Source organism: Staurois parvus, unplaced genomic scaffold (assembly GCF_062004578.1).
Source record: "Staurois parvus isolate SC_StPar_1 unplaced genomic scaffold, SC_StPar_1.0 ptg000574l, whole genome shotgun sequence".
NCBI lineage: Eukaryota > Metazoa > Chordata > Amphibia > Anura > Ranidae > Staurois > Staurois parvus.
The window spans coordinates 5839551-5865321 of NW_028318370.1; the positions used below are offsets into that span (position 1 = coordinate 5839551).

The following is a 25771-nucleotide window of genomic DNA, read 5'->3' on the forward strand; positions in this document are numbered from 1 at the left end:
AGGAGGAGAACCAGGAGAGAGCGGAGTCTCGGAGACCAAGAGAGTGGAGTTATTTGAGGAGGAGGGGGTGGTCAACCGTGTCAAAAGCCACAGAGAGGTCAAGTAGTAGGAGTACAGTATAGTGGCCATTGGTTTTGGCGGTTAGTAGGTCATTGGTGAGTTTGAGTAGGGCAGTTTCAGTGTGTGTGGGGGGGCACATAACAGGGGGCGTGTCCTCTGCTTACATACTTTTGCTGTTAGATATCAGTTTTCCTTTCTTTTGCTTTTCTTCCTTTGTTTTCACCTGGTGATCTGACTCCGGGGAGCTGAATACAAATGCACGCCACATTTTTCAGATATTTCTTTGTAAAAAATTTTGAAAACCATTTCTCATTTTCTTTCCACTGCACAATTATGTACCACTTTTTGTTGGTCTATCACATCAAATCCCTATAAAATACATTTACTTTTTTGGTTGCAACATGAGAAAATGTGGAAAATTTCAAGAGGTAGGAATACTTTTTCAAGGCACTGTATACAACCTTATAAACAATATAGAAAAATAACTGAGTAGGCGCAATGTACGCAAAACAGCCTATACATGTAACTGTAGGGAACATACCATAATTGTGCTGTAGTAAACATTGTCCCTGAGTTTGTTGTAATACAGCTTTACGAATGAAGAAAAAGCAAAAGTGCTTAGAAAGAGGGAGTAAAAGAGGAGAAAAGGGGAGAAAAGGGACTCCACGCGCTGGCTCAATCCTTGTCCAGGTATTCCTATTGGGACTAAACCCGAGGGTCGTTTGTTAAGTATTTAACCCACTGGTCCCACACCTTTTCGAAGATTTTGATTTTATCATTAAAGACCACTGACAACCGCTCTTTTATCATTACCCAGTAAAGCTTATATTTAAGCTGAACAAAAGGAATGAGTAATGACATCCAGTTTCTGGCAATAGCAATCTTTGCCAAGACAAATGTGAAGGCAATAAGCCTTCTTTGTTGTTTGGAAGCTTCCTCCAGCTTGCATTCCAGTAGGGCATGCTTCGGTGACTTGGTCAGATTTACGTGGGTGAATGTATACATTATCTCCCAGGAAGTGAGTCCATCCCTCACATTTTTGGAAATATTTTATTCTTTCTTTTCATGTGACAACACTGAAGAAATGACACTTTGCTACAATGTGACGTAGTGAGTGTACAGCTTGTATAACATGTAAATTTGCTTTCCCCTCAAAATAACTCAACACACAGCCATTAATGTCTAAACCACTGGCAACAAAAGTGAGTACACCCCTAAGTGAAAATGTCCCAATTGGGCCCAATTAGCCATTTTCTCTCCCCAGTGTCATGTGACTCGATAGTGTTACAAGGTCTCAGGTGTGAATGGGGGCAGGTGTGTTAAATTTGGTGTTATCGCTCTCACGCTCTCATACTGGTCACTGGAAGTTCAACATGGCACCTCATGGCAAAGAACTCTCAAAGGATCTGAATTGTTGCTCTACATAAAGAAGGCCTAGGCTATAAGAAGATTGCCAAGACCCTGAAACTGAGCTACAGCATGGTGGCCAAGACCATACACAAGTTTAACAGGGCAGGTTCCACTCAGAACAGGTCTCGCCATGGTCAAAAAAAGAAGAAGAGTGCACATGCTCAGCATCATATCCAGAGGATGTCTTTGGGAAATAGATGTATGAGTGCTGCCAGCATTGCTGCAGAGATTGAAGGGGTGGGGGGGTCAGCCTGTCAGTGCTCAGACCATACACCGCACACTGCATCAAATTGGTCTGCATGGCTGTCCTCCCAGAAGGAAGCCTCTTCTAAAGATGAAGCACAAGAAAGCCCTCAAACAGTTTGCTGAAGACGAGCAGACTAAGGACATGGATTATTGGAACCATGTCCTGTGGTCTGATGGGATCAAGATAAACGTATTTGGTTCAGATGGCGTCAAGCTTCTGTGGTGGCAACCAGGTGAGGAGTACAAAGATAAGTGTGTCTTGCCTACAGTCAAGCATGGTGGTGAGAGTATCTTGGTCTGGGGCTGCATGAGTGCTGCCGGCACTGGGGAGCTATAGTTCATTGAGGGAACCATGAATGCCAACCTGTACTGTGACATACTGAAGCAGAGCATGATCCCCTCCCTTCAGAGACTGGGCTGCAGGGCAGTATTCTTACATGATAACGACCCCAAACACACCTCCAAGACGACCACTGCCTTGCTAAAGAAGCTGAGGGTAAGGTGATGGACTGGCCAAGCATGTCTCCAGACCTTTTACAAAAGTGTACACACTTCTGTGATATACTGTATATGAAATTATACACTCTAATCTAGAAGTGCCTCACTTTGGGGCATCTCCACAATATGTGGTATACTGTACGTTCTTGGCCATTTTTTTTTCAATTTTTTTTTTGTAACTTAAAAAATGGTAACATTTCAGAACTGATTGTAGGGTCTCTCAAAATGTGATATGCAGTTTCATGACTACCTAGTATCTTTCGAGACCCTGTACCCTAGATTGTGCCATGCTGTACCCCATACTAATACTTCACTAGTGTGTGGTAGCAATGGAAGCAGTCCTTGAGGCAGAGTTCAGGTTTGCCAAGACAGAAGGGACAAAAAAAATTTAATTCCATGTCTGCTACAGACACAACATCTTTTTGGGGTGACTTTTGGGTTGGGTACCAAGAATGGCATCAGGAAAAATGTCTCTCATGCAGCCAGCTCACTGCATCTAGATTTTGGGATTGGGCCACATCACCTTCTGGATACATAAGGGCCAAGATGATCTCTTCCTGAAATTTTAGGAAGGATCCACTTTGTCCAGTTGCTTTGTAAATCACAAAAGCATTGTACAGAGCCAACTGAAATAAATATACAGACATGATTTTCTGTTTCATGTCGGGCTTTATGGGAAACTAAGTATGGCTTTATCATCTGGTCATTGAAGTCCACCCCTCCCATGTTGAGGTTATAGTTGTGGATACAGAAGGGCGTCTCAACAACACCAGTTGTCATACAAATTTGGACTATCGTGTCTGCGTGAATGGAAGACAGGACAAAACATCCCATTTGTTCTTTCACTTCACTGCAAGCCATTCATAATATCTCAAGCAGGCTTTGTCCCCCATTCTAAGATGGGTATTTACAAGCTGTTGGGGGAAGCCCCGGTGATCAGGTCGCACGGTGCCACATGAGCCAATTTCAGGATCAAAAAGGTGTCTAAATAGTGGCATGCTTGTATAAAAATTGTCCATATATTTGTTACCCCATAAGGAAAAAAGGAAAAAGGGTGACACCAAGTCCCAAACTATCTTGTACTGCTCCCCATGTAGTCTGGGCATCCAGAGGAATCCACGTGACTACCTTTTCCCTCATAAATCCAAAAATTACATGTATAGCCTGTTGCCCTCTCACAGAGCTTATGCATCTTGACCCCATATCTGGCACACTTGCTGGGGAGAAAACGTTTAAATGCAAGGCAGCCAGAAAAATTAATGAGGGACTCATCAACGCAGATGTTTTGTTGGGGCTTATATACATCTGAAAATTTCTGGTTAAGGTGATTTACAAGGAGCTGAATTTTGTGAAGCCATATTAGTCATGTTCAGGGTCACCCTGATTATGACAGAGTGTTACGTGTTATGTCACTGAAATGCATAAATCCCATTATATTTTCATATCTATGCCTGGCCATGGCAGCAGAGAACACGGGCATATGATGAATCGGGTCTCCAGACCAATATGATTGCAACTCTTTCTTTTTAGTAATGCCCATGTTGAGGGTTAGGCCCCAAAAAACTTTAAATTTTGAAACCATAATAGATTTCCATACAAATTGTCTGGCAAGGTTTGAATTTGGGTTGTCAGTGATCAATTGTTGTGCTTATAAATTGCTTTAGTCCACAACCAATCCATACAAATCTTCTGTGAAAAACAGCTCCAAATAAATCAAGGGGAGTAGTTACATTTGCTGTTTTCACCTGAATTCCAGGTTGGGCAGTGAATGGGGGAAGTATGGGTGCTGCAGAATTTGTGGGCTTACAATCAGAACTTGCAAGCATATCTGGAAGGACACTATAGGCTCTACGGGCCTGTGTGCGAATTCTTGGTGGCTGCGGAACAATACTTGTGTTCGCCAGTGCATCAGCTTGTACTGCACTTATGGGACTTGCCACGTCACCAAATGATACTGCAGTGCTGGTATGTGAAAGGCCAGGATGTACTAGACCAGTTCACCAAAAGGCAGAGCGGCACTAGTACTGCATATGACAATCATCGTGCAATTCTAACATCTCAGCAACCTGGGAATGGGGTCAGGTATGCCTGATCTTAGCAGGGACCTCTACTTCATCGTCTGAGCTATCTGTCAGGGTGCTGCTGCTGTCTACAGGTTCGTATTCTGAGGCAGATTCTGTCAGTGAGGCTTCCCCTTTCCTCTCATCTGACATGCTCAGAATCCTGTAGACCTCTTCACTAGTGTACCTTTCATTGGACATTTTTGCCACTAAATTTATAGGTACCTAGTGCAACTCACAGACTCCCTTACTATCTAAAATAATAAAAAAAAAGGTTTGAGGGGTATATTAATGCATTTCTTAAAGTGGTCGATACTGCTTTGTGAATGGAGCTCCCTGTTTTGCAAAAATATACACTATATTGCCAAAAGTATTGGTCCAGCCCTCCAAATCATTGGATCCAGGTGTTCCAATCACCTCCATGGCCATAAGTGTATAAAATCATCACCTAGGCATGCAGACTGCTTCTACAAACATTTGTTAAAAAATGGGTCGTTCTCAGGAGCTCAGTGAATTCAAGCGTGGTACTGTGATAGGTGGTCACCTGTGCAATAAGTTCATCCGTGACATTTCCTGGCTACTAAATATTCCACGGCCAACTGTTAGTGGGATTATAACAAAGTGGAAGCAACTGGGAACAACAGCAACTCCGCCACCAAGTGGTAGGCCAGATAAAATAACAGAGCAGGGTGAGTGCATGCCAAATCTCTGCAGTCAGTGGTTAAAGTTCTCCAAACTTGGTGTGGCCTTCAGATTAGCACAACAGCAGAGCACAGAGAGCTTCTTGGAATGGGTTTCCATGGCCAAGCAGCTGCATCCAAGCCTTACATCATCAAGTGCAATACAAAGCGTTGGATGCCGTGGTGTAAAGCATGCCACCATTGGACTCTAGAGCAGTGGAAATGTGTTCACTGGAGTGACCAATCACGCGTCTCTATCTGGCAATCTGATGGACATGCCTGGGTTTGGCAGTTGCCAGGAAAACGGTACTTGCCTGACTGCATTGTACCAAGTGTAAAGTTTGGTAGAGGGGGAACAGTTTGAGGATGGTCCCTTTCTGTTCCAACATGACTGGACACCAGTGAACAAAGCAAGATCAATAAAGACATGGATGAGTGAGTTTGGGGTGGAGGAACTTGACTGGCCTGCACAGAGTCCTGACCTCAACCCGACAGAAGACCTTTGGGATGAGTTAGAGCTGAGACTGTGAGCCAGGCCTTCTCATCTGACATCAGTGCCTGACCTCACAAATGTGCTTCTGGAAGAATGGTCAAACCTTCCCATAGACACCCTCCTAAACCTTGTGGACAGCCTTCCCAGAAGAGTTGAAGCTGTTATAGCTGCAAAGGGCGGGGCCAACTCAATATTGAACCCTGTGGACTAAGACTGGTTTGCCATTAAAGTTCATGTGTGTGTAAAGGCAGGCCGACCAATACCAATACCAAAAAGCAGGTGTCCCAAGAGTATACAAGTATACAAGTATAGAGGAGTCCATAGGAGGACCCAGCTGACCCACTGAGATGGATATTTTCTCAAATGCATGATGGAATTATGCATCTGGTGAGTGTGTAATTCACATATTTGATCACCAGAAGATGCACAGTGGATCACTCGAATAGGAGCTTCACATTATATATAGACTATGTCACTTTATCACTAGTAGTCACCATCTTGGATGTGCGTTTCCACTTTTGTCATTTTATTTTTCCTGATACTGGAAATATTGTAACTGTTATACATCCTTTTTGAGAGTTTTGGTTGCTATCACTAGAAATTTTATTGATAATTATTATTTTTTATGTGGTTTTTAGCGCTTCACCTTTATTTATCATACCAGGTGTCCCAATACTTTTGGCAATACAGTGTATATTTTTTTTGCTTATGTGACTATATGACAAATTATGTAGGTCGAAGTTACATAAAGTGTAACCATATAACAAAAATGCATGGAACTGAGCTATGTGACGAGTGATCATATGACGAAATGCGTAGGGAGGAGTTAAGTGACATGTGATGCCATCACGTTAAGCCATCTTGTTGGTGGAGGAGTTACGTGACACATGACACTAAAACCATGGCCATCTTGTTGGTGATTTCTCTTGGATTATACAATATGCATATCTTTTCCATTAGCATGTGAGTGTATATGTGGTTGTAATAAATGTTGGGTTTTTATACTACACCATAAAGCCGTTCTGTTTGCCTTTTATGAGTTGAATATATATGGGAGTCGAATGCCTTTAGATTGTTGGTAAGGAATGAGCTTCAACCACATGTGAAAATGGCCCAGCTAAACCTGTGAAGGTTGATACGTTTCATTGGGGGCTATGGAACCTTGTTAAGCAGTATTTGACCACTTGATATGTAGAAGGTCAATATACAGTATTCCAGTAAGAGGCTCACTAGTAGACATGTGCAGAGTGAAAACACATAGAGTGGCAAGATGGAAGCCTTTGCTTACGAAGAAAAACATCCAAGCCCGGCTAAAGTTTGCAAAAACACATCTGAAGTCTCCCAAAAGAATGTGGGAAAATGTGTTCTGGTCTCATGAAACCAAGGTTGAACTTTTTGGCCATAATTCCTTGAGGTGATTGTAGCTGTATTACTGCATTTGCGACAGAAACAATTGAGTACGGTCCGTGATACTTTTTTTATTTGCACTAACATACAATTTTGAGGACAAGCTCTTGGGGAATGTCCCCTTCTTCAAGGTCCAAGCAGTACTATACAAATCACAAAGTTTTAGCAGAATGTAAGAAGAGATGAAAAAAAAAAGAGGCTAGAGATAAGACACAGCAAAAGCAAAGGGGGGGGGGGGGGGAAGGAAGACAACACTCACACAAAGGGAGTCAAGCTTGAGCTGATAGTCATAAAACTGTTGGATAATGAGTGAGGAATCCCATGTCCAAATTCAGGTCATTATCTCTTGTATCAGATAGAATTATCATTCTTAGTTCAAAAGTTTTTCTTTCCTGAATGGATTTGAAATTTCCTTTAAGAACTAAAATATTGAGATCTCCCATAGTGTGGTCTGGTTGTGCGAAATGGTGTCCCACAGGTGTGCAGAAGTCATCTTCTTTATGTTCCTTGATGGTATGTCTGTGCAAATTCATCCTTGTTTGCAGCTTCTGTCCTGTTTCGCCATCATAAGATCCTTTGCTGCATTTTCTGCACTGCATAAGGTACACAACATTACTGGAGGTGCAGCTGTATGATCCGGAGATATTGGAGATCCCTTTTGAGTGTCTCACACTTTTTGATGGATTGATTTGGTTGCACAGTTTGCAGCGTTTTTTATTGCAGGGTTTTCTTCCATTATTTGTGACATCTTGATCAGAAGGAAGTTTCCTACTGATTAGTTTATTTCTGAGGTTGGGGGGGTTGTCTAAAGGCCAGTATTGGGGGTTGCTGGAATATTTCTTTCAGAGTTCCATCCTCTGTTATGATGGGTTGTAAATCTTTGATTATTTTTCTTATCCCTTCTAGTGCCGGGTTGTATGTACTAGAAGTACACGGTTGTTTGTTTTTTTCTCTTTGTGCTGAAGTAGATTTTCTCTTTGGGTTCTCAGGGACCACATACAACCCAGCACTAGAAAGGATACTAACATTATTATTTAACCACATTAATCACTTCCTTTCTTCTACCCCTCCCCCCAAATCCCTCCCTTCCCCTTGAAAACCCCTTGTCCATAGCAGTCTTAAACTTCTCTTTCCCCTCCTGTAAACCATCCCATTTCTATGTCTTCCTTTAAACCATTTTAATTCTCCAACTCTACTGTTATACCACCTCTTATTTTTAATTAATTTTTCGATGTTTTACATTCATACCACTTTCTCCATATTTCCTTTAAATACTTCCACTTTATCCTCTTCAATATAACACAACTCCTCCATCTTATTAATATACTCAATCCTATTTATCCAGTCTTTCATTGATGGGGGCTCTTAGTCCTGCCAAAATTTAGGGATTAAGCTTTTTGCCGCACCAAGCAAATGGTTTATTATTTTTATATTGTTTTACTGACATCTCTGTTTTATAAAAGAGGCACACCCATGGATCTTTCTGGATTTGAATTCCCCCAATCTCCTGTATATTTTGAATTATTTCTCACCAAAATACCTGTATTTTTGGACATTCCCACCAAATGTGTGCCATTGTACCTATTACCCCACATCCCCTCCAGCACAATGGTGATATTTCCTCTTGCTGTTTATGTGTCACATTCGGTGTACAATACCATCTAGAAATACATTTATAGTTAATTTCAAGTTTGTTCATATTCCTCACGCCGTGTATTAATTTAAACATTTTATTCTTTTGTTGTTCATTTATTTTTGTGCCCAATTCTCTTTCCCATTTCTCTAAGAATGTCGGAGATTCTGCTTCTGTAAATTCAGATAAGACCTTGTAAATTTTTGATATAAAATGTTCACAACTCGTCTTTGAACTCAATAGTTTTTCAAATGGTAGCATCTCTTCCGGCATCCTCAATGGCTGGGGGAGTGTTATGACAAAATGGCTAAATTGACTATATCCTAATTCATCTAGTGCAACAAATGTATTCTTTAATTGTTGAAAAGTGCGTATCTTCCCTTTCTCTATGTCTCCCAAATGTGCATTACTATCTTTGAACCATTTTCCCGACACCTTCAGTGTATTCTGATAGCGGAGGATTCCCTGTTTTCAGAATACGATGGCACAGCGAGGGGTGGAGGGAGTGGAGAGAGAAAGAGAGACTCACAGGCTGTGAGACAAGTAAAAAGTTCTCAGAGAAACTGAGACACAGGCTGTTGATCCCCCAATGTGGCCTGCCTGGCACCCTTGTTATGGAGGAGCCTTACCCCCAGTATGGGACCAAAGATTGTGAATCTTGAATTTTTTTGGTTGGGTGGCTTAGAATCTATATACACCAGGGGCGGACTGACAACTCATGGGGCCCCCGGGCAATAGGGGATCATGGGGCCCCTGTGTCCTTGCCTAAACTCAAAAAAGCCTATGAAAAAGGTACCAGGGGCATCTCATGGGGCCCCCTACTGACCCCGGGCCCTCAGGCAGTGCCCGAGTTTCCAAATGGTCAGTCCGCCCCTGATATACACATATATTGGGTGGTGTCCTCTTCCCAGGTAACTTGGAGAGAAGAACAGAGGGACGGAGTGAAACCCTGCAGTGCAGGGAGGGAGAGATCCTGGCTTCAGCACACAAGCAGAGATTTACCCAGGAGAATATAGAGGATATCCAAGGCTCATCCCATCTTGAAGGCTTTAGCTACAATATCTAGAAAATCATCTTTCACTTGAATACAAAAGTTATGTCTGCTTTAACTAGGCTAATATGTAGGTGTTAGGGACCAGCCGGTGGTAGCCTCTAGCGGCCCACAGACCAGAATTCCCCAGGGCGTGGAATCTAAGTTCCGACCTGCTTGTTCACCAGAGCCCCTGATGGTGGGGATGGACTTGGAGCAAGCCGAGACCAGGTCGCGACCCCTGGGTGCAACCAGTTGTGGAAGAGGCACCTGTCGGTGGTACGCAGCAGGTGAGAGTCTGATGTGAGGAGGTAGAGTAAGCGAGGTCAGACAGGCCAGGTCGGTAACAGCGGAGCAGGTCGGTACAAAACAGCAGGCAGAAGAATAAACGGGTCACGGTCCGGGTTTGGCAGCAGGAGATCAAAAGTGCAGGAACAGGCAGGAGAATGGTCAGGCAAGCCAGGGGTGAGAGCAGGAGAAGTCAGCAGATCAGGATCAGGCAGGGTCAGCAGCAAAGTAACCTCACAGGAACACAGGAAAGACCATACGGCACTTGAGCATTGCAAGAGCTGGGTTTAAATAGCCAGTAAACTCCTGACAGGCGCTCCTGGGTCCTAATGCTTGCCGGTGCCATCATTGGTGACAGGCGCGTCTGGGTCCTAGTGCCCGCCTTCCTGTACGTTTTGTCAGGACTCTACGCATGTGCGGATTCCATCGCCGCAGCGATCTTCCCATTCCCTGACAGTAGGTGAGCGCATATAAATGTTAATATTGGAGCACAGATTGAAATCACGTGTGGAAAATCAAATTGGGACAAATATATATTATTATTATACAGTATTTATAAAGCGCCAATAGTTCGCTCAGCGCTGTACATTACAAAGGGGGACAGAACATGTGACAGGACAATAACAATACAATGCAAAACATGAGGGGTTTGAGGGCCCTGCTCTTTCGAGCTTACAATCTAGGAATATATATATATATATATATATATATTATATATATAATTTTTTTTTTCTATTTATATATTTTTTCACTTTTATATATTGTTCACGCTTATACTGAATTTAATCAATGAAGTTGAATAAGGCTCAGTGGATTTAAACAGATAAAATTGATTTATTATTTCACATTTTATTTTATTATTTTTTTTAAATATATTATAAATTATGTGGCACAGTGAATTCCAGGATAACATATATCACTATTTTATTTTAGTTTTTGTGGTTTAAGTTATGGATTAAGGAAAGATAATTGAAAGTTTGGGGCGCGGTATTTTCTTATAACCACGAGGATTCCTCCATGCACCTCGTATGTGTGGATGGGGGAATCTGTTAATTTTTTTCTTTTTTTTTTTTCGGTCAGCCAACAGCCTAAAGCAGGCCATAGACGGATCTACATTTCGATCCATCTATAGGCAGGCTGGTTGTGAAGTCAGTCTGTTGAATGACTTCAGTACAACCAGCCTGTCGGGGTTTTTTTTTTTTCCATACTACTGCCAGAAGCTATAGTTGGCAGCAGTGATCATTGGATTCTGATGGCTGGGAAACCTTGCGCAGTCCAAACACAATAGCGCAGTGGGAGGGATTTCCCCATCAACAGTGAATGTGCCAATGGGGGAATCGAGTGATTTTCTTGCCTACAACCATTGCTTAATGTTTGCTCTGCCTCTTGTTTTTATCTTGTAGATCCGCCTGAATCCGTACGAGTGGAGGTGAGGACATTAGACAATGGGGCTGTTCAGTTTTCCTGTGTAGAAGACTCCAGTCCACCAGCCACCAAGTTCACATGGAGAAGGTGAGAAACTGAATATTAATGCTAAATTCCAGGAATTCAGCCACTTTGTAAAAAAGTAAAGGCACACTATGAATTAAAGTGTTACTAAACCCACAACAATAAAATCAGTCTGTATATGCAGCAAAGCATGCGTGTTATACTCGCTGTGGAACCTAAGGGGTTAATCCGCTGCATTGTATAAAAATGCTGTTTGATCCTGTCTTCTCTGATCCTCCCCTTCTTCCAGTGCCCCCCTCTTATCTCCTGATAAGACATATCATGTGGAGACATTCTGAACATGCTCAGTTTGGTGTGTAATGCTAGATCTTTTTTTTTTTTTGGGGGGGGGGGCAGAGTGCATGTGATCAGCACAGGGCCAATCAGCACTGTCCAGACAGAGGTCAGGTGTTCTGCATCCTCCTAGAGTAAAAAGAAAACTCTTCCTACAAGCTTTAATCAGTGCTCTGCTGGACACTGATAGAGGTCACAAGAGTGCTGTAACTGCTGATGAGAAAAGGTATTTAGCAGTTTATATGTACTAAAATAAATGTATTTCCACGTTCTGTGTACTATGGGAGACCAGATATAGTGAATGCGGGGTCCGGGGAGACCAGATATAGTGAATGCAGGGTCCTGGGAGACTAGATATAGAGAATGCAGGGTCCAGGGAGACCAGATATAGTGAATGCAGGGTCCGGGGAGACCAGATATAGTGAATGCAGGGTCCGGGGAGACCAAATATCGTGAATGCAGGGTCCGGTGTTTCGGAAGTTCAACCAAAAAAAAAAAAGTTATAATCCTACAGGAAAGCAAAAAAAAACCCAGCAAAGCATGATCCAATTTACTCCTGCAGGGGAAAAAATTCCTTCCTGATCCCCCGAGAGGCAATCGGATATTCCCTGGATCAACTTTACATATACAGTTCTGCTCAAAAGTTTACATACCCTGGCAGAAATTGTGAAATTTTGGCATTTATATTGAAAATATGACTGACTATGCTAAAAAATGCTCTTTTATTGAAGGATGATCAGTATGAAGCCATTTATTATCAAATATTTGTTTGGCTCCTTTTTAAATAATAACAGAAATCACCCAAATGGCCCGGATCAGAAGTTTCCCTCCCCTGGAATGTTTGGCCTTGGTACAGACACACAAGGTGACACAAACGGGCTAAAATGCCACTTAGTGGTTAATGTCCCACATCTGTGGCTTTTTTAAATTGCAATTAGTGTCAGTGTATAAATATTGAATGTGTTTGTTAGCTCTTATGTGGAAGCACTGACTAGGCTAGATACTGAGCCATGGGGATCAGAAAAGAACTGTCAAAAGTCCTGCATAACAAGGTAATGGAGCTTTATAAAGATGAAAAAGGACATAAAAGATGTCTAAAGCCTTGAATATGCCAATCAGTACCGTTAAATCACCTATTAAGAAGTGGAAAGTTCGGGGATCTCTTAGTACCAAGCCAAGGTCAGGTAGACCAAGAAAGATTGCAGACATAACTGACAGAAGAATTGTCCAGGATTCAAAGGGAAACCCATAGGTAACCACAAGAAAAATACAGGCTGCTCTGGAAAAAGACAGTGTGGTTGTTTTGAAGGAGCACAATATGATGGCACTTCAACAAAAATTAGCTGCATGGTCCAGGTGCCATAAAGAAGCCTTTACTGCATCAATGACACAAGAAGGCCCGGTTAGGCATGTCAAGGTGTTGTCAGGCATATTGTAACCGGGCTTTTTTGTGGCATTGGTGCAGTAAAAGCTTCTTTCTGGCACCTCGACCAAACAGCTAATTTTTGTTCAAGTATCACCGCATTGTACTCCTTAAAAACAACCACACCATCTTTTTCCAGAGCAGTCTGTAATTCTTCTGAGGTTGCCTGTGGGGTTTTCTCTGAATCCCGGACAATTCTTCTGGCAGTTGTGGCTGCAATCTTTCTTGGTCTACCTGACCTTGGCTTGGTATCAAGAGAGCCTCGAACTTTCCACTTCTTAATAGGTAATCAGTACTGATTAGCATATTCAAGGCTTTGGACATCTTTTTATGTCCTTTTCCATCTTTATAAAGTTCCATTACCTTGTTACGCAGGACTTTTGACAGCTCTTTTATGATCCCCATGGATCAGTATCTAGCCTAGTCAGTGCTTCCATGTAAGAGCTAACAAACTCATTGACTATTTATACACTGACACTAATTGCAATTTAAAAAGCCACAGATGTGGGACATTAACCTCTAATTGGCATTTTAGCCCGTGTGTGTCACCTTGTGTGTCTGTACCAAGGCCAAACATTCCAGGGGAGGGAAACTTCTGATCCGGGCCATTTGGGTGATTTCTGTTATCATTATGAATTAAAAAGGAGCCAAACAACTCTGATAATAAATGGCTTCATAGGATCATCATCCTTCAATAAAAGAGCATTTTGTGGCATGATCAGTCATATTTTCAATATCAATGCCAAAATTTCACAATTTCTGCCAGGGTATGCAAACTATTGAGCACAACTGTATATGTTAGTATCCAGTTATATTCTGTGTATCCAAGAAAGAATCCAGGACTTTTTTAAAGCAATCCACTGAACTGGCCAGAACCAACTCTTGAGGGAGTCTATTTCATATTTTCACAGCTCTTACTGTGAAGAAAATTTTTCGTAGTTGGAGAATAAATCTCTTTTCCTCCAGACGTAAAGAGCTCCTCTTTGTCCTCTGTGATGACCTCAGGGTGATTAGCTCTACACCGAGTTCACTATATGAACCACTGATATATTTATACATATCCCCCCTTATGTATTATACGTGGAGATCATATCCCCCCCCCTTATGTATTATACATGGAGATCATATCCCCCCTTATGTATTATACATGGAGATCATATCCCCTCCTTATTATACATGGAGATCATATCCCCCTTATGTATTATACATGGAGATCATATCCCCCCTTATGTATTATACATGGTGATCATATCCCCCCTTATGTATTATACATGGTGATCATATCCCCCCCTTATGTATTATACATGGTGATCATATCCCCCCTTATGTATTATACATGGTGATCATATCCCCTCTTATGTATTATACATGGAGATCATATCCCCTCTTATGTATTATACATGGTGATCATATCCCCTCTTATGTATTATACATGGTGATCATATCCCCCCTTATGTATTATACATGGTGATCATATCCCCCCCTTATGTATTATACATGGTGATCATATCCCCCCTTATGTATTATACATGGTGATCATATCCCCCCTTATGTATTATACATGGAGATCATATCCCCCCTTATGTATTATACATGGAGATCATATTTCCCCTTATGTATTATACATGGTGATCATATCCCCCCTTATGTATTATACATGGAGATCATATCCCCCCTTATGTATTATACATGGTGATCATATCCCCCCTTATGTATTATACATGGAGATCATATCCCCCCTTATGTATTATACATGGTGATCATATCCCCCCTTATGTATTATACATGGAGATCATATCCCCCTTATGTATTATACATGGAGATCATATCCCCCCTTATGTATTATACATGGAGATCATATCCCCCCTTATGTATTATACATGGAGATCATATCCCCCCCTTATGTATTATACATGGAGATCATATCCCCCTTATGTATTATACATGGTGATCATATCCCCCCTTATGTATTATACATGGTGATCATATCCCCCCTTATGTATTATACATGGAGATCATATCCCCCCTTATGTATTATACATGGAGATCATACCCCCCCCTTATGTATTATACATGGAGATCATATCCCCCCTTATGTATTATACATGGAGATCATATCCCCCCTTATGTATTATACATGGTGATCACATCCCCCCTTATGTATTATACATGGAGATCATATCCCCCCTTATGTATTATACATGGAGATCATATCCCCCCTTATGTATTATACATGGAGATCATATCCCCCCTTATGTATTATACATGGAGATCATACCCCCCCCTTATGTATTATACATGGAGATCATATCCCCCCTTATGTATTATACATGGAGATCATATCCCCCCTTATGTATTATACATGGTGATCACATCCCCCCTTATGTATTATACATGGATATCATATCCCCCCTTATGTATTATACATGGAGATCATATCCCCCCTTAATCTCCTCTTCTCAAGAGAATACATTCAGTTCCTCTAATCTTTCCTCAAAGCTGATCTCCTCCATGCCTCTTATCTGTTTGGTTGCCCTTCTCTGTACTTTCTCCAGTTCCCCAATGTTCTTTTTGTGAATTGGTGCCCAAAACTGACCTGCATATTCCAATGAGGTCTAACTAATGATTTGTACCGGGGGAAATGATATCTCTCTCTCTGGAGTCTATACCTCTATTAATACAAGAGAGGATTTTGCTGCAAAGACCAAAATCACTCTGCCTTTATGGTATAGGAAACCAGAAGCGATGATCATATGTCACTTCCAGTTTCTCCCGGATTTAAATGGCGCCATTATTTTAGATAACACCAATCTTTGCACAACTAAATTCTTTTAAGGGCAGAGGAGGGATCTGTCCTTCCTATTGCTGTCACAAGGGATATGACAGCATTGAAAATTAAAAAATCAATAATTGTAAATTAATTAAACCTAATTTAATTTGTATTGTTTTAAATATTTTCTTGTTTTGAAATGACACTCTTTCATAAGTACCAGGGGGTGGATGCAGTTTGCCATTTTTGCCCTGGGTACCGGATGACCTTGTCCTGTCACTTCTTAACAGGGGTGCTTATGATGATCAGCTTTTTTTTTTATGTAAAATCTTTTATCCCAAAATGAAAAAAAAAACTATTGTTGAAACTTGCTGTATCCCTGGTTCACATATATGCAATGTGGGAAACTTCGGTGATCCCTGCATTATGTTTGCAATCCGCTGTGGGTGTCATTACAGAGTTAATGATGCCTCAAATGCATCGCAATTGCAATACAAAATGACCATGCGATGCAGTTTCAGTGCAGCTCCAAAAAAGGTGCCTGCACGTCTTTAGTGCGATACTGTGTGATTTGAGCACATTCAAAATGAATGGGCTCAAAATGCACCGCACTGAAATTGCACTGGAATGCGATGCGATCCCTGCATGATACACATGCGGTTCATAGTCTGAACCAAGGCTTAATATGCAATGCTTCACAATACAGGTGAATCCAAATATAACTCCAAAAAACAATTATATCAAAATCTTTCAAATCAGAGGCGTAACTAGAACCTTCAGGTGCAAGAAACCATGAAAGGCCCTCCTGACCACTGGGGCCCTTTCCTTCAGTCTCGGGGCCCTTTCTGCTGGTCCCAGGACCCTTTCCTCCGAGCCTGGGACCCTTCGTTTCAATGGGTGCTGTCTTATTCAATACAATAAAAAAAGGTTCCGGCACTACTTTTCTGCAACTTTGGTGCGATTTGAGTGCCATAGACTGCAATGTTAAAGAAGAACTCGGAGCAAAATGTTTATTTTCCCATGCAGTGGGGCTGTGCCTGTGCTGCATGAGTTAACTGCTCATTTTGTCCAGGGGTGCAAACAAAATCTATACTTACCCGATACTTCGATCCTCCAGAAAACAGCGCTCCCCCACATCTAGTGGTAGACTGTTTTTGCTGTCCTCACGTCCAGGGCCAGTCTATGGGCGTGATGGCGTCATGAACAGTCCATTCACAAGACCACTAGTGTGTGTGTGTGTGTGGGGGGGGGGGGGCAGGAGTGGCAAGGACCGGTCTTACACTCGGAGGATCAGTGCATTAAGTAAGTTTATCTCTGCTCTACAAACCCCTAGACAAAAACAGCACAGCCCCACTGCATGGGGAAATAAAATTGTTCTTCTTTAAATCTCAAACGTTGCAAGCAGGCCGCAAGGAAATTGCAAGCAAATCATAAGGAAAATGCAGTGAAATCACAAGCAAGTCACGTGACTCTGGGGTCGCAGCAGCTTGAACGGCACCTTAGGGTCCCACAGCAGGCCCCCCCATGGTGGCGGAATGCCAGGGCCCAGTCACATAAAAACACATAATAAGAGTGAGCGCACTAAAAACCAAGTAAAAAGCTGCTAGTATAAAAGGATAAACCCCTTATTCCTCAAAATAGACTATAAAACATATATGCAGCGCTTATCATAAAAAAGTGACAAAGTGCATAACCTGCAAGCATGAAACTTGCATGAAATTAATGGTATACAAAATTATAAGATGACAAGTGCAACAGTGAATGGATGGACGTATCTATAGAAATAGAGATAACAACATGGCTATTTGTGAATATTCCATGATCCAAACATTATCAAAAATAAGGCATATATAAAATATCATTATCAAATATAAGTCCAGTGAAATTGTGAATGGATGAAATCCGTAAAGTGTTGAATCGAAAAATTGCAGTATTCACAGTGAAATCAGGATTCGGTGCAAGTGATTTCTTGTGAAATATGAAAATGAAGTGTGCTTGCACTTTCCAGAAGCGCAAGTCAAATGCGCATTACATGAATATCACATCAGAAATGGGGACCCTGGTAGTCATCAAAGATCTGGTCACAACATGGGGAAGGGGGGGGCTCCAATGGCACACACACATCGGATAGCACTCCAAACCTTGCAGAAGACCAATCCCACACACAGGTAACCGTGAGGATAACTCCTTGGGCGACTCCAACTACTTAGTGTCGATTTGCACCAGCGGTACTACTCCAACCTTGAATGGTTCAAAAAATGAAGCCACCAAACAAAGGTATAATGATAGTGTAGTACATTTTTATTCATGAAAAATATTATCCAATAAAATCAGAATATCCATAAAATTCACAGGAAAACTCACTGGAAATCTCAGTGAGATAAACAGTCTCAGTAGTAATAAGCAGCAGTATGTCAGCTCAATAAATAATGTTACAAATGGCCACCGGGCCCACGTGTAGCCTTGGTGGAAAGACGTCAGTGTGACCAGGCTAATCCCTGACGTGTTTCGTGTAAAAATACGTTGTCAAATGGATAACCTTGTCCCTGACGTCCTACTGTATTTATAGCCCCGCGCGCATGCGTGCTGCGGGTACCGCAATGCAGAGATAACACTGCGCATGCGCATCGCAGGCACCATTTTACGGAAGCCCTACGCGCATGTGCACCATGAGTGCAACCACAGAGAAGGAACTCTGCGCACGTGCACCACGGACGCCATTTATAGAAGCCCAACATGTCTAAGAAGGTTTAATGAAGAGACCGAGGGCTGAAAACGGCAAATAATTGTTAAACGAAGCAATATAAGATATGGGGTATACCCTTGATGTTGCGGAGTAAAAAGCCGATGTATGACAAAAAAAAAAGTATATCTGTAAAACATATGATAAAGGGAATAAATCATATGTAGCGGGCACCATTTTGTTGTGGGCCGTGATTGAATGTAAATATATAAGATAAACTTCATAACTGTGATGTAAAATGATATAGGGAAACTGATTTAATAGATGACTACATGTGAAAAAATATTAATAATAGCAAAATATAGTGATTATAAAATACTATTAAAAAGGGTATTAAGAAAGATGTTTGTTAAGCCTATCCTGGAACCAAGTAAAAAAATCTGAATAGATCAAAAAAAAAAATATATATATATACGAGAGTAAACCAGCAAAAATATAAGAAAACAAATAATTGGGGTCACTATGTACAAAATATAAAAATGAATGAATGAAAAATCTTAAGATATATGAAAATGTATACAAACATTATATATACCGGTCTCTAAATTAATGACCCATCTGGCATGTATTTAATTTAAAAAATGCAAGTATAACTCTATAACAGTATAATAGATGTTCACAGGGGATAAATTTTAGGTGTAAAAGATAAGACATTCATAATAGTAAATCCAGAAATAACCATAATAATAGCAAAGTAAAACACACCATAAGAAAGTATCTAATCCACAGTAATATGGTAAGTGACTAAACGGGATACACTAAAAATAAATAAACTGGAATAGAATACAGATAAAACATGGAATAGAATACCCATGAATTTAAAATAAAAAATAAATTAAAAATCTAAAATTAACTTAACTGGTATCAATAAAGCAATTAATATCTAATTCAATTTATGTCCCAGGGGAGATAAAGATCTAAGTTCATAGATCCATTTAGTTTCTAACTTAGAAAACCTCTCTTCTTTTATGGTTACCTCTCCAGTTATGTTTAATCATAGCAATGCCAGTGAATTTGAGGCTCTCTGGGGTCCTATGATAAAAGTATCTATAATGCTTAGATAACGCATGCTCTTTAAATCCTTTTTTGATGTTGTAAACATGCTCTCTCAGACGATCTCTCTATTTTCTAGTCGTCCAACCCACATACTCTTTCTTACATGGGCACTCAAGCAAATAAACCACATGGGTACTATTACATGTGATTAAAGAATCTATATTATAAGATTTCCCTGTAGTGTTGGAAATAAACTTCTCATTTTTTGTTTTACGAGTGCCATTACATGTGCAAATAACGCATTTATTGCAGGGATAGAACTCTTTTAAACCATATGAAAAAGTGATGTTCTTAAGTGGGTCAATTACGTTAGGTGCCAAATGGTGACGTAGTGAGGGTGCTTTACGAAAGATTATTTCAAGTTTATCGGGAAGGATGTTTCCTAATACTGGGTCCTTTTTAAGGACTCCCCAGTTTTTCTTTAGAATTTTTGAAATCTCCTTATGCTGTACTTAAAAATTAGTGATGAATGGGCATGTTTTAGATGCTTTATCTTTTTTGATAGAAGACAGCAAGTCAGTCCTATTGATAATAGCTATGTCATTAATACCTTGCTCTAGATCAGTGGTGTCATAACCTTTTTCTGTAAATCTCTTTTTTAAAATATTAGCTTATAAATAAAAATCATCAAGGTTATTACAACGCAATCTTAAAAATCGGCCCTTGGGTATGTTCTTTAACCACATTGGGTGATGACAACTCTCTATGGGTATAAAACTATTGCGATCTGTTTTTTTGAAAAAGGTTTTAGTGATAATATTAGTACCTTCATTCATGATGACAAGATCGAGACAATCATTTCTACCTGACTGAATTGATAAGTTAAATTAATGTTAAAATTGTTAAAATTAAGAGTTTTAAAAAAATTATGTAATGAGAATTCATCTCCTTCCCACAGTAAAGAAATGTCATCAATATATCTACTGTAAAATGACAATTCTGGCCAGCCCCTTGAATAAATGATATCTTTCTCCCACCATGACATGAAGAGATTAGGCAGACTGGGCACAAATTTAGCGCCCATAGCTACACCAGTTATTTGTAGATAAAATTGGTTATTTAACCAAAAGTAATTGTGGTTCATGGCATACTTAAGAAGCTCCAAAATAAATAACTTTTGCTGTTGTGGGATATCTCCTGCTCGTTCTTAATAGAACTCAACAGCTGTCATTCCATCCTCATGTTTGATGTTAGTATATAACGAAGCTACGTCTGCTGTAACTAGATAAGTGGATGTATTAGTTTTAACATTTGCCAGGTCAATGAGGACTTGCTTGGTGTCCCTTAAGTATGCACGAGTGGATGTAACTATTGGCTGAAGGAAAAAATCGATGTATTCTCCTAAACGTGAACTTAGTGAGCCGATCCCACTCACAATAGGTCTGCCCGGTGGGTTAGTTGAATCTTTTTGAATTTTGGGTAGACAGTATAACACCGGTAATTTAGGGGCAGATGGGCATAAGTAATCTCTTTCTTTTTTGTTAAGGATACCCAAATTGTATCCATGTGTAATTAAACCTTTCAACTCTTTTTTATATTGAAGTACTGGGTTTTTTGATAATAATCTATATGTGTTAGTGTCACGTACCTGGTTGGGGAGCCTGACGTGGAGAGAAGGCGTCCTCTTACGACTCCCGCTCAGAGCCCCTGATAGTGGGAACAGAGGGCGCAGATCCAGGAGTGGCACGAATGCCGGATGGAACTGGAGCTGGCGGCAGGTAGCTGAAGATCAAGGAGATCCGGGTGCAGGCCAGGTGCGGATGCAGGAACGTAGGTGCAGCAGCAGGCAGGCATGGCGGCTACCAGGATGCAGACTGGGACTGGACACTGGAGCGTGGATGCGGTAGCAGGCAGGTATGGCAGTGACCAGGATGCAGGCCAGGTGCAGGACCGTGGGTGCAGCGGCAGGTAAGTATGACAGCCGTCAAGATGTGAGTCAAATGCAGGACCGTGGGTGCAGCGGCAGGTAAGTATGGCAGCCCTCAGGATGTGAGCCAGGTGCAGGTACGTGGATGCAGCAGAGTCAGACAAGCCGGGTCAGTATCAAGCACGCAGATCAAGTACAAGGGAGCAAGCAAGCGGATGGTCAGGGATAGCCGTGGTCGGTGCAGGTGGAGTTCTTTCTTAGTCAGGGTCAGATCAGAATACAACAACAGGATCAGGTAATGAGTGCATGGACAATGTAGACCAGAAGGCATTGATTGTACTGTATTGCAGGTTTAAATAGCCCGCCTGGCAGTGGCGCGGACTCTACTGCGCATGCGCGCCCGCACGCTCATGCGCACTTGCACCGCCGCGACCCAAAGGGATCTGTCGCACGGCTGCACGGCAACAGGGTCCCTGAAAGTATCATCAAGAATATCCATTACTTGTTTAACGTAGGCAACTTTTGTCTAATACAACAACCCCACCACCCTTATCAGCTAAATCATAGGTAGCGGGCACCATTTTGTTGTGGGCCGTGATTGAATGTAAATATATAAGACAAACTTCATAACCGTGATGTAAAACGTCAAATGATATAGGGAAACTGATTTATAAGATGACTACATGTGAAAAATATTAATAATAGCAAAATATAGTGATTATAAAATACTATTAAAAAGGGTATTAAGAAAGATGTATGTTAAGCCTATCCTGGAACCAAGTAAAAAAATCTGAATAGATCAAAAATAAAAAAATAAAATATACAAGAGTAAACCAGCAACAATAGAAGGAAACGAATAATTGGGGTCACTATGTACAAAATATAAAAATTAATGAATGAAAAATCTTAAAATACTTGGTTTTTAGTGAGCTCACTCTTATCTGTTTTTATATGATTTTTTACCTCTACGGGTTGAGCTGCCTTATTTTGGATTTTACTTTGCCTCTGACTAATTTGAATTATGGATGTGTTTGAACTCAGATCTATTAGACCTATTATTTCTGATGAAATTTTCACATATGAAGAAGAGGTAGATAATCTGCATGGATTATTCGTTCATTTAGCTAATCATACCACTTCTGAGATCAGGACACTTTGGGATATTTCATTCCTGGAGAAATATGTAAAAGAGGGCATGGTCCCTAGGCCTCTAAGGTGTGATTTTCCACTCGAGACTGAGGACATCAATAGTGATGCTGAATGGCACCAATTTTTTAACAATATAGGTCTTGATATTCTCGAATTCCTCATATTAAGAAAAAAGAAGAAACTTGTATATCTTGACACAGAAATTAATAAAACTGGGGAAAAATTGGTCCCCTTTATGACAAATTAAAATCCCTATTGGATAGTACTGATAAGGAACAGAAAACCAAAAAATGGAAGAAATACTCCAGAGATTTAAAAGATTATAAAGATGGTTCTGTTTTTATCATCCATCAACAAATCCATCGATTCAGAACTCCTCTAGTCTAACCAACAATAAAATTGCTACCAAACAAAACCTTCGCAACCCTAGTGCCACTAATCATCACACCCCAGATAGACCTTATCATACACCAGTAAGAAGTAAGAAAAATACATTCAATATCCCTACTAACAATAGGTATGATGTACTCCGAGATCTCCAAGATCCTGAAATAGGAGATAGAAATATGAGGTAGCATCCCCATTATCCCAATCAACAACACAATTTTAAGAATAATAGACAAAACAACAATACGGGCAATCAGAGGTTTAACAATAACAGACAAACCAGATTCCGGATCCCATCATGGAACGAATCCAGGAACAGAGGTTATCAGTGCCCCCCCCCATATAACACAATACATACCAATATAAGGATAGCAGACCTAGGTATAATGATTCTGAACCTTTCTATTCTCCTCGCCCACGGGATGCTAAAGGATAACACTAGGTCTCAATTTAGATACCCGGATAATCAAATTTACAGACGGAATGATCAGAGTTACCATCAAAGTGGGAATGTGACAGATAATGTTAGACATCCCAATTATAATTTAACATTACAACCAACAAAATAATTTTTTTAGGAGGAGGCCCATCCCGGAAAAGGAACGTACGAATAGAGGAAAACGAGGAGGAAGGAGAACTAATAGATCCCAAAAAAAGAAGGATGTAGATATAAACGGTATTTTTAATCATAGTCAAACAATTTTGACTGATAATGAATTAGGTCTGCATACTTAAGGGACACCAAGCAAGTCCTCATTGACCTGGCAAATGTTAAAACTAATACATCCACTTATCTAGTTACAGCAGACGTAGCTTCGTTATATACTAACATCAAACATGAGGACGGAATGACAGCTGTTGAGTTCTATTTAGAACGAGCAGGAGATATCCCACAACAGCAAAAGTTATTTATTTTGAAGCTTCCTAAGTATGCCATGAACCACAATTACTTTTGGTTTAATAATCAATTTTATCTACAAATAACCGGTGTAGCTATGGGCGCTAAATTTGCGCCCAGTCTGGCTAATCTCTTCATGTCATGGTGGGAGAAAGATATCATTTATTCAAGGGACTGGCCAGAATTGTAATTTTACCGTAGATATATTGATGACATTTTTTTACTGTGGGAAGGAGATGAATTCTCATTACATAATTTTTTTAAAACTCTTAATTATAACAATTTTAACGTTAATTTAACTTATCAACTCAGCCAGGTAGAAATCAATTTTCTTGATCTTGTCTTCATGAATGAAGGTACTAATATTATCACTAAAACTTTTTTCAAAAGTACAGATCGCAATAGTTTTATACCCATAGAGAGTTGTCATCACCCAATGTGGTTAAAGAACATACCCAAGGGCCAATTTTTAAGATTGCGTCGTAATTGTAATAACCTTGATGATTTTTATTTACAAGCTAATATTTTAAAAAAGAGATTTATAGAAAAAGGTTATGACACCACTGATCTAGAGCAAGGTATTAATGACATAGCTATTATCAATAGGACTGACTTGCTGCATTCTATCAAAAAAGATAAAGCATCTAAAACATGCCCATTCATCACTAATTTTTCAGTACAGCATAAGGATATTTCAAAAATTCTAAAGACAAACTGGGGAGTCCTTAAAAACGACCCAGTATTAGGGAACATCCTTCCTGATAGACCTGAAATAATCTTTCATAAAGCACCCTCATTACGTCACCATTTGGCACCTAACGTAATTGACCCACCTAAGAACATCACTTTTTCATATGGTTTAAAAGGGTTCTATCCCTGCAATAAATGTGTTATTTGCACATGTAATGGCACTCGTAAAACAAAAAATGAGAAGTTTTTTTTCCAACACTACAGGGAAATCTTATAATATAGATTCTTTAATCACATGTAATAGTACCCATGTGGTTTATTTGCTTGAGTGCCCATGTAAGAAAGAGTATGTGGGTAGGACGACTAAAAGATTGAGAGATCGTCCCGATAGAGCATGTTTACAACATCAAAAAAGGATTTAAAGAGCATGCGTTATCTAAGCATTATAGATATTTTCATCATAGGAACCCAGAGAGCCTCAAATTCACTGGCATTGCTGTGATTAAACATAACTGGAGAGGTAACCATAAAAGAAGAGAGGTTTCTAAGTTAGAAACTAAATGGATCTATGAACTTAGACCTTTATCTCCCCTGGGACATAACGTTGAATTAGATATTAATTGCTTTATTGATACCAGTTAAGTTAATTTCAGATTTTTCATTCATTTTTTATTTTAAATTCATGGGTATTCTATTCCATTTTTTATGTGTATTCTATTCCATTTTATTTATTTTTAGTGTATCCCATTTACTCACTTATCATATTACTGTGGATTAGATAGTTTCTTATGGTGTGTTTTACTTTGCTATTATTATGGTTATTTCTGGATTTACTATTATGAATGTCTTATCTTTTACACCTAAAATGTATCCCCTGTGAACATCTATTATACTGTTATAGAGTTTAGACTTGCATTTTTTAAATTAAATTCATGCCAGATGGGTCATTAATTTAGAAACCGGTATATATAATATTTTTATACATTTTCATATATCTTAAGATTTTTCATTCATTAATTTTTATATTTTGTACACAGTAACCCCAATTATTCGTTTTCTTATATTTTTGCTGGTTTACTCTCGTATATTTTATTTTTTTATTTTTGATCTATTCAGATTTTTTTACTTGGTTCCAGGATAGGCTTAACAAACATCTTTCTTAATAACCTTTTTAATAGTATTTTATAATCACTATATTTTG

At 40.0% G+C, this 25771-nt stretch overlaps 1 protein-coding gene across 1 annotated transcript in view; it reads left to right on the top strand.

Moving 5' to 3' along the window:
• Window positions 1–25771, top strand: part of LOC149450486 (uncharacterized) — an 80122-nt gene that overhangs the window by 23495 nt on the left and 30856 nt on the right. Inside the window, exon 2 of the mRNA XM_089691934.1 lies at window positions 11209–11317. Coding sequence (XP_089548060.1) covers window positions 11209–11317 — 109 coding nt within the window. The remainder of the gene's footprint in view (window positions 1–11208; window positions 11318–25771) is intronic.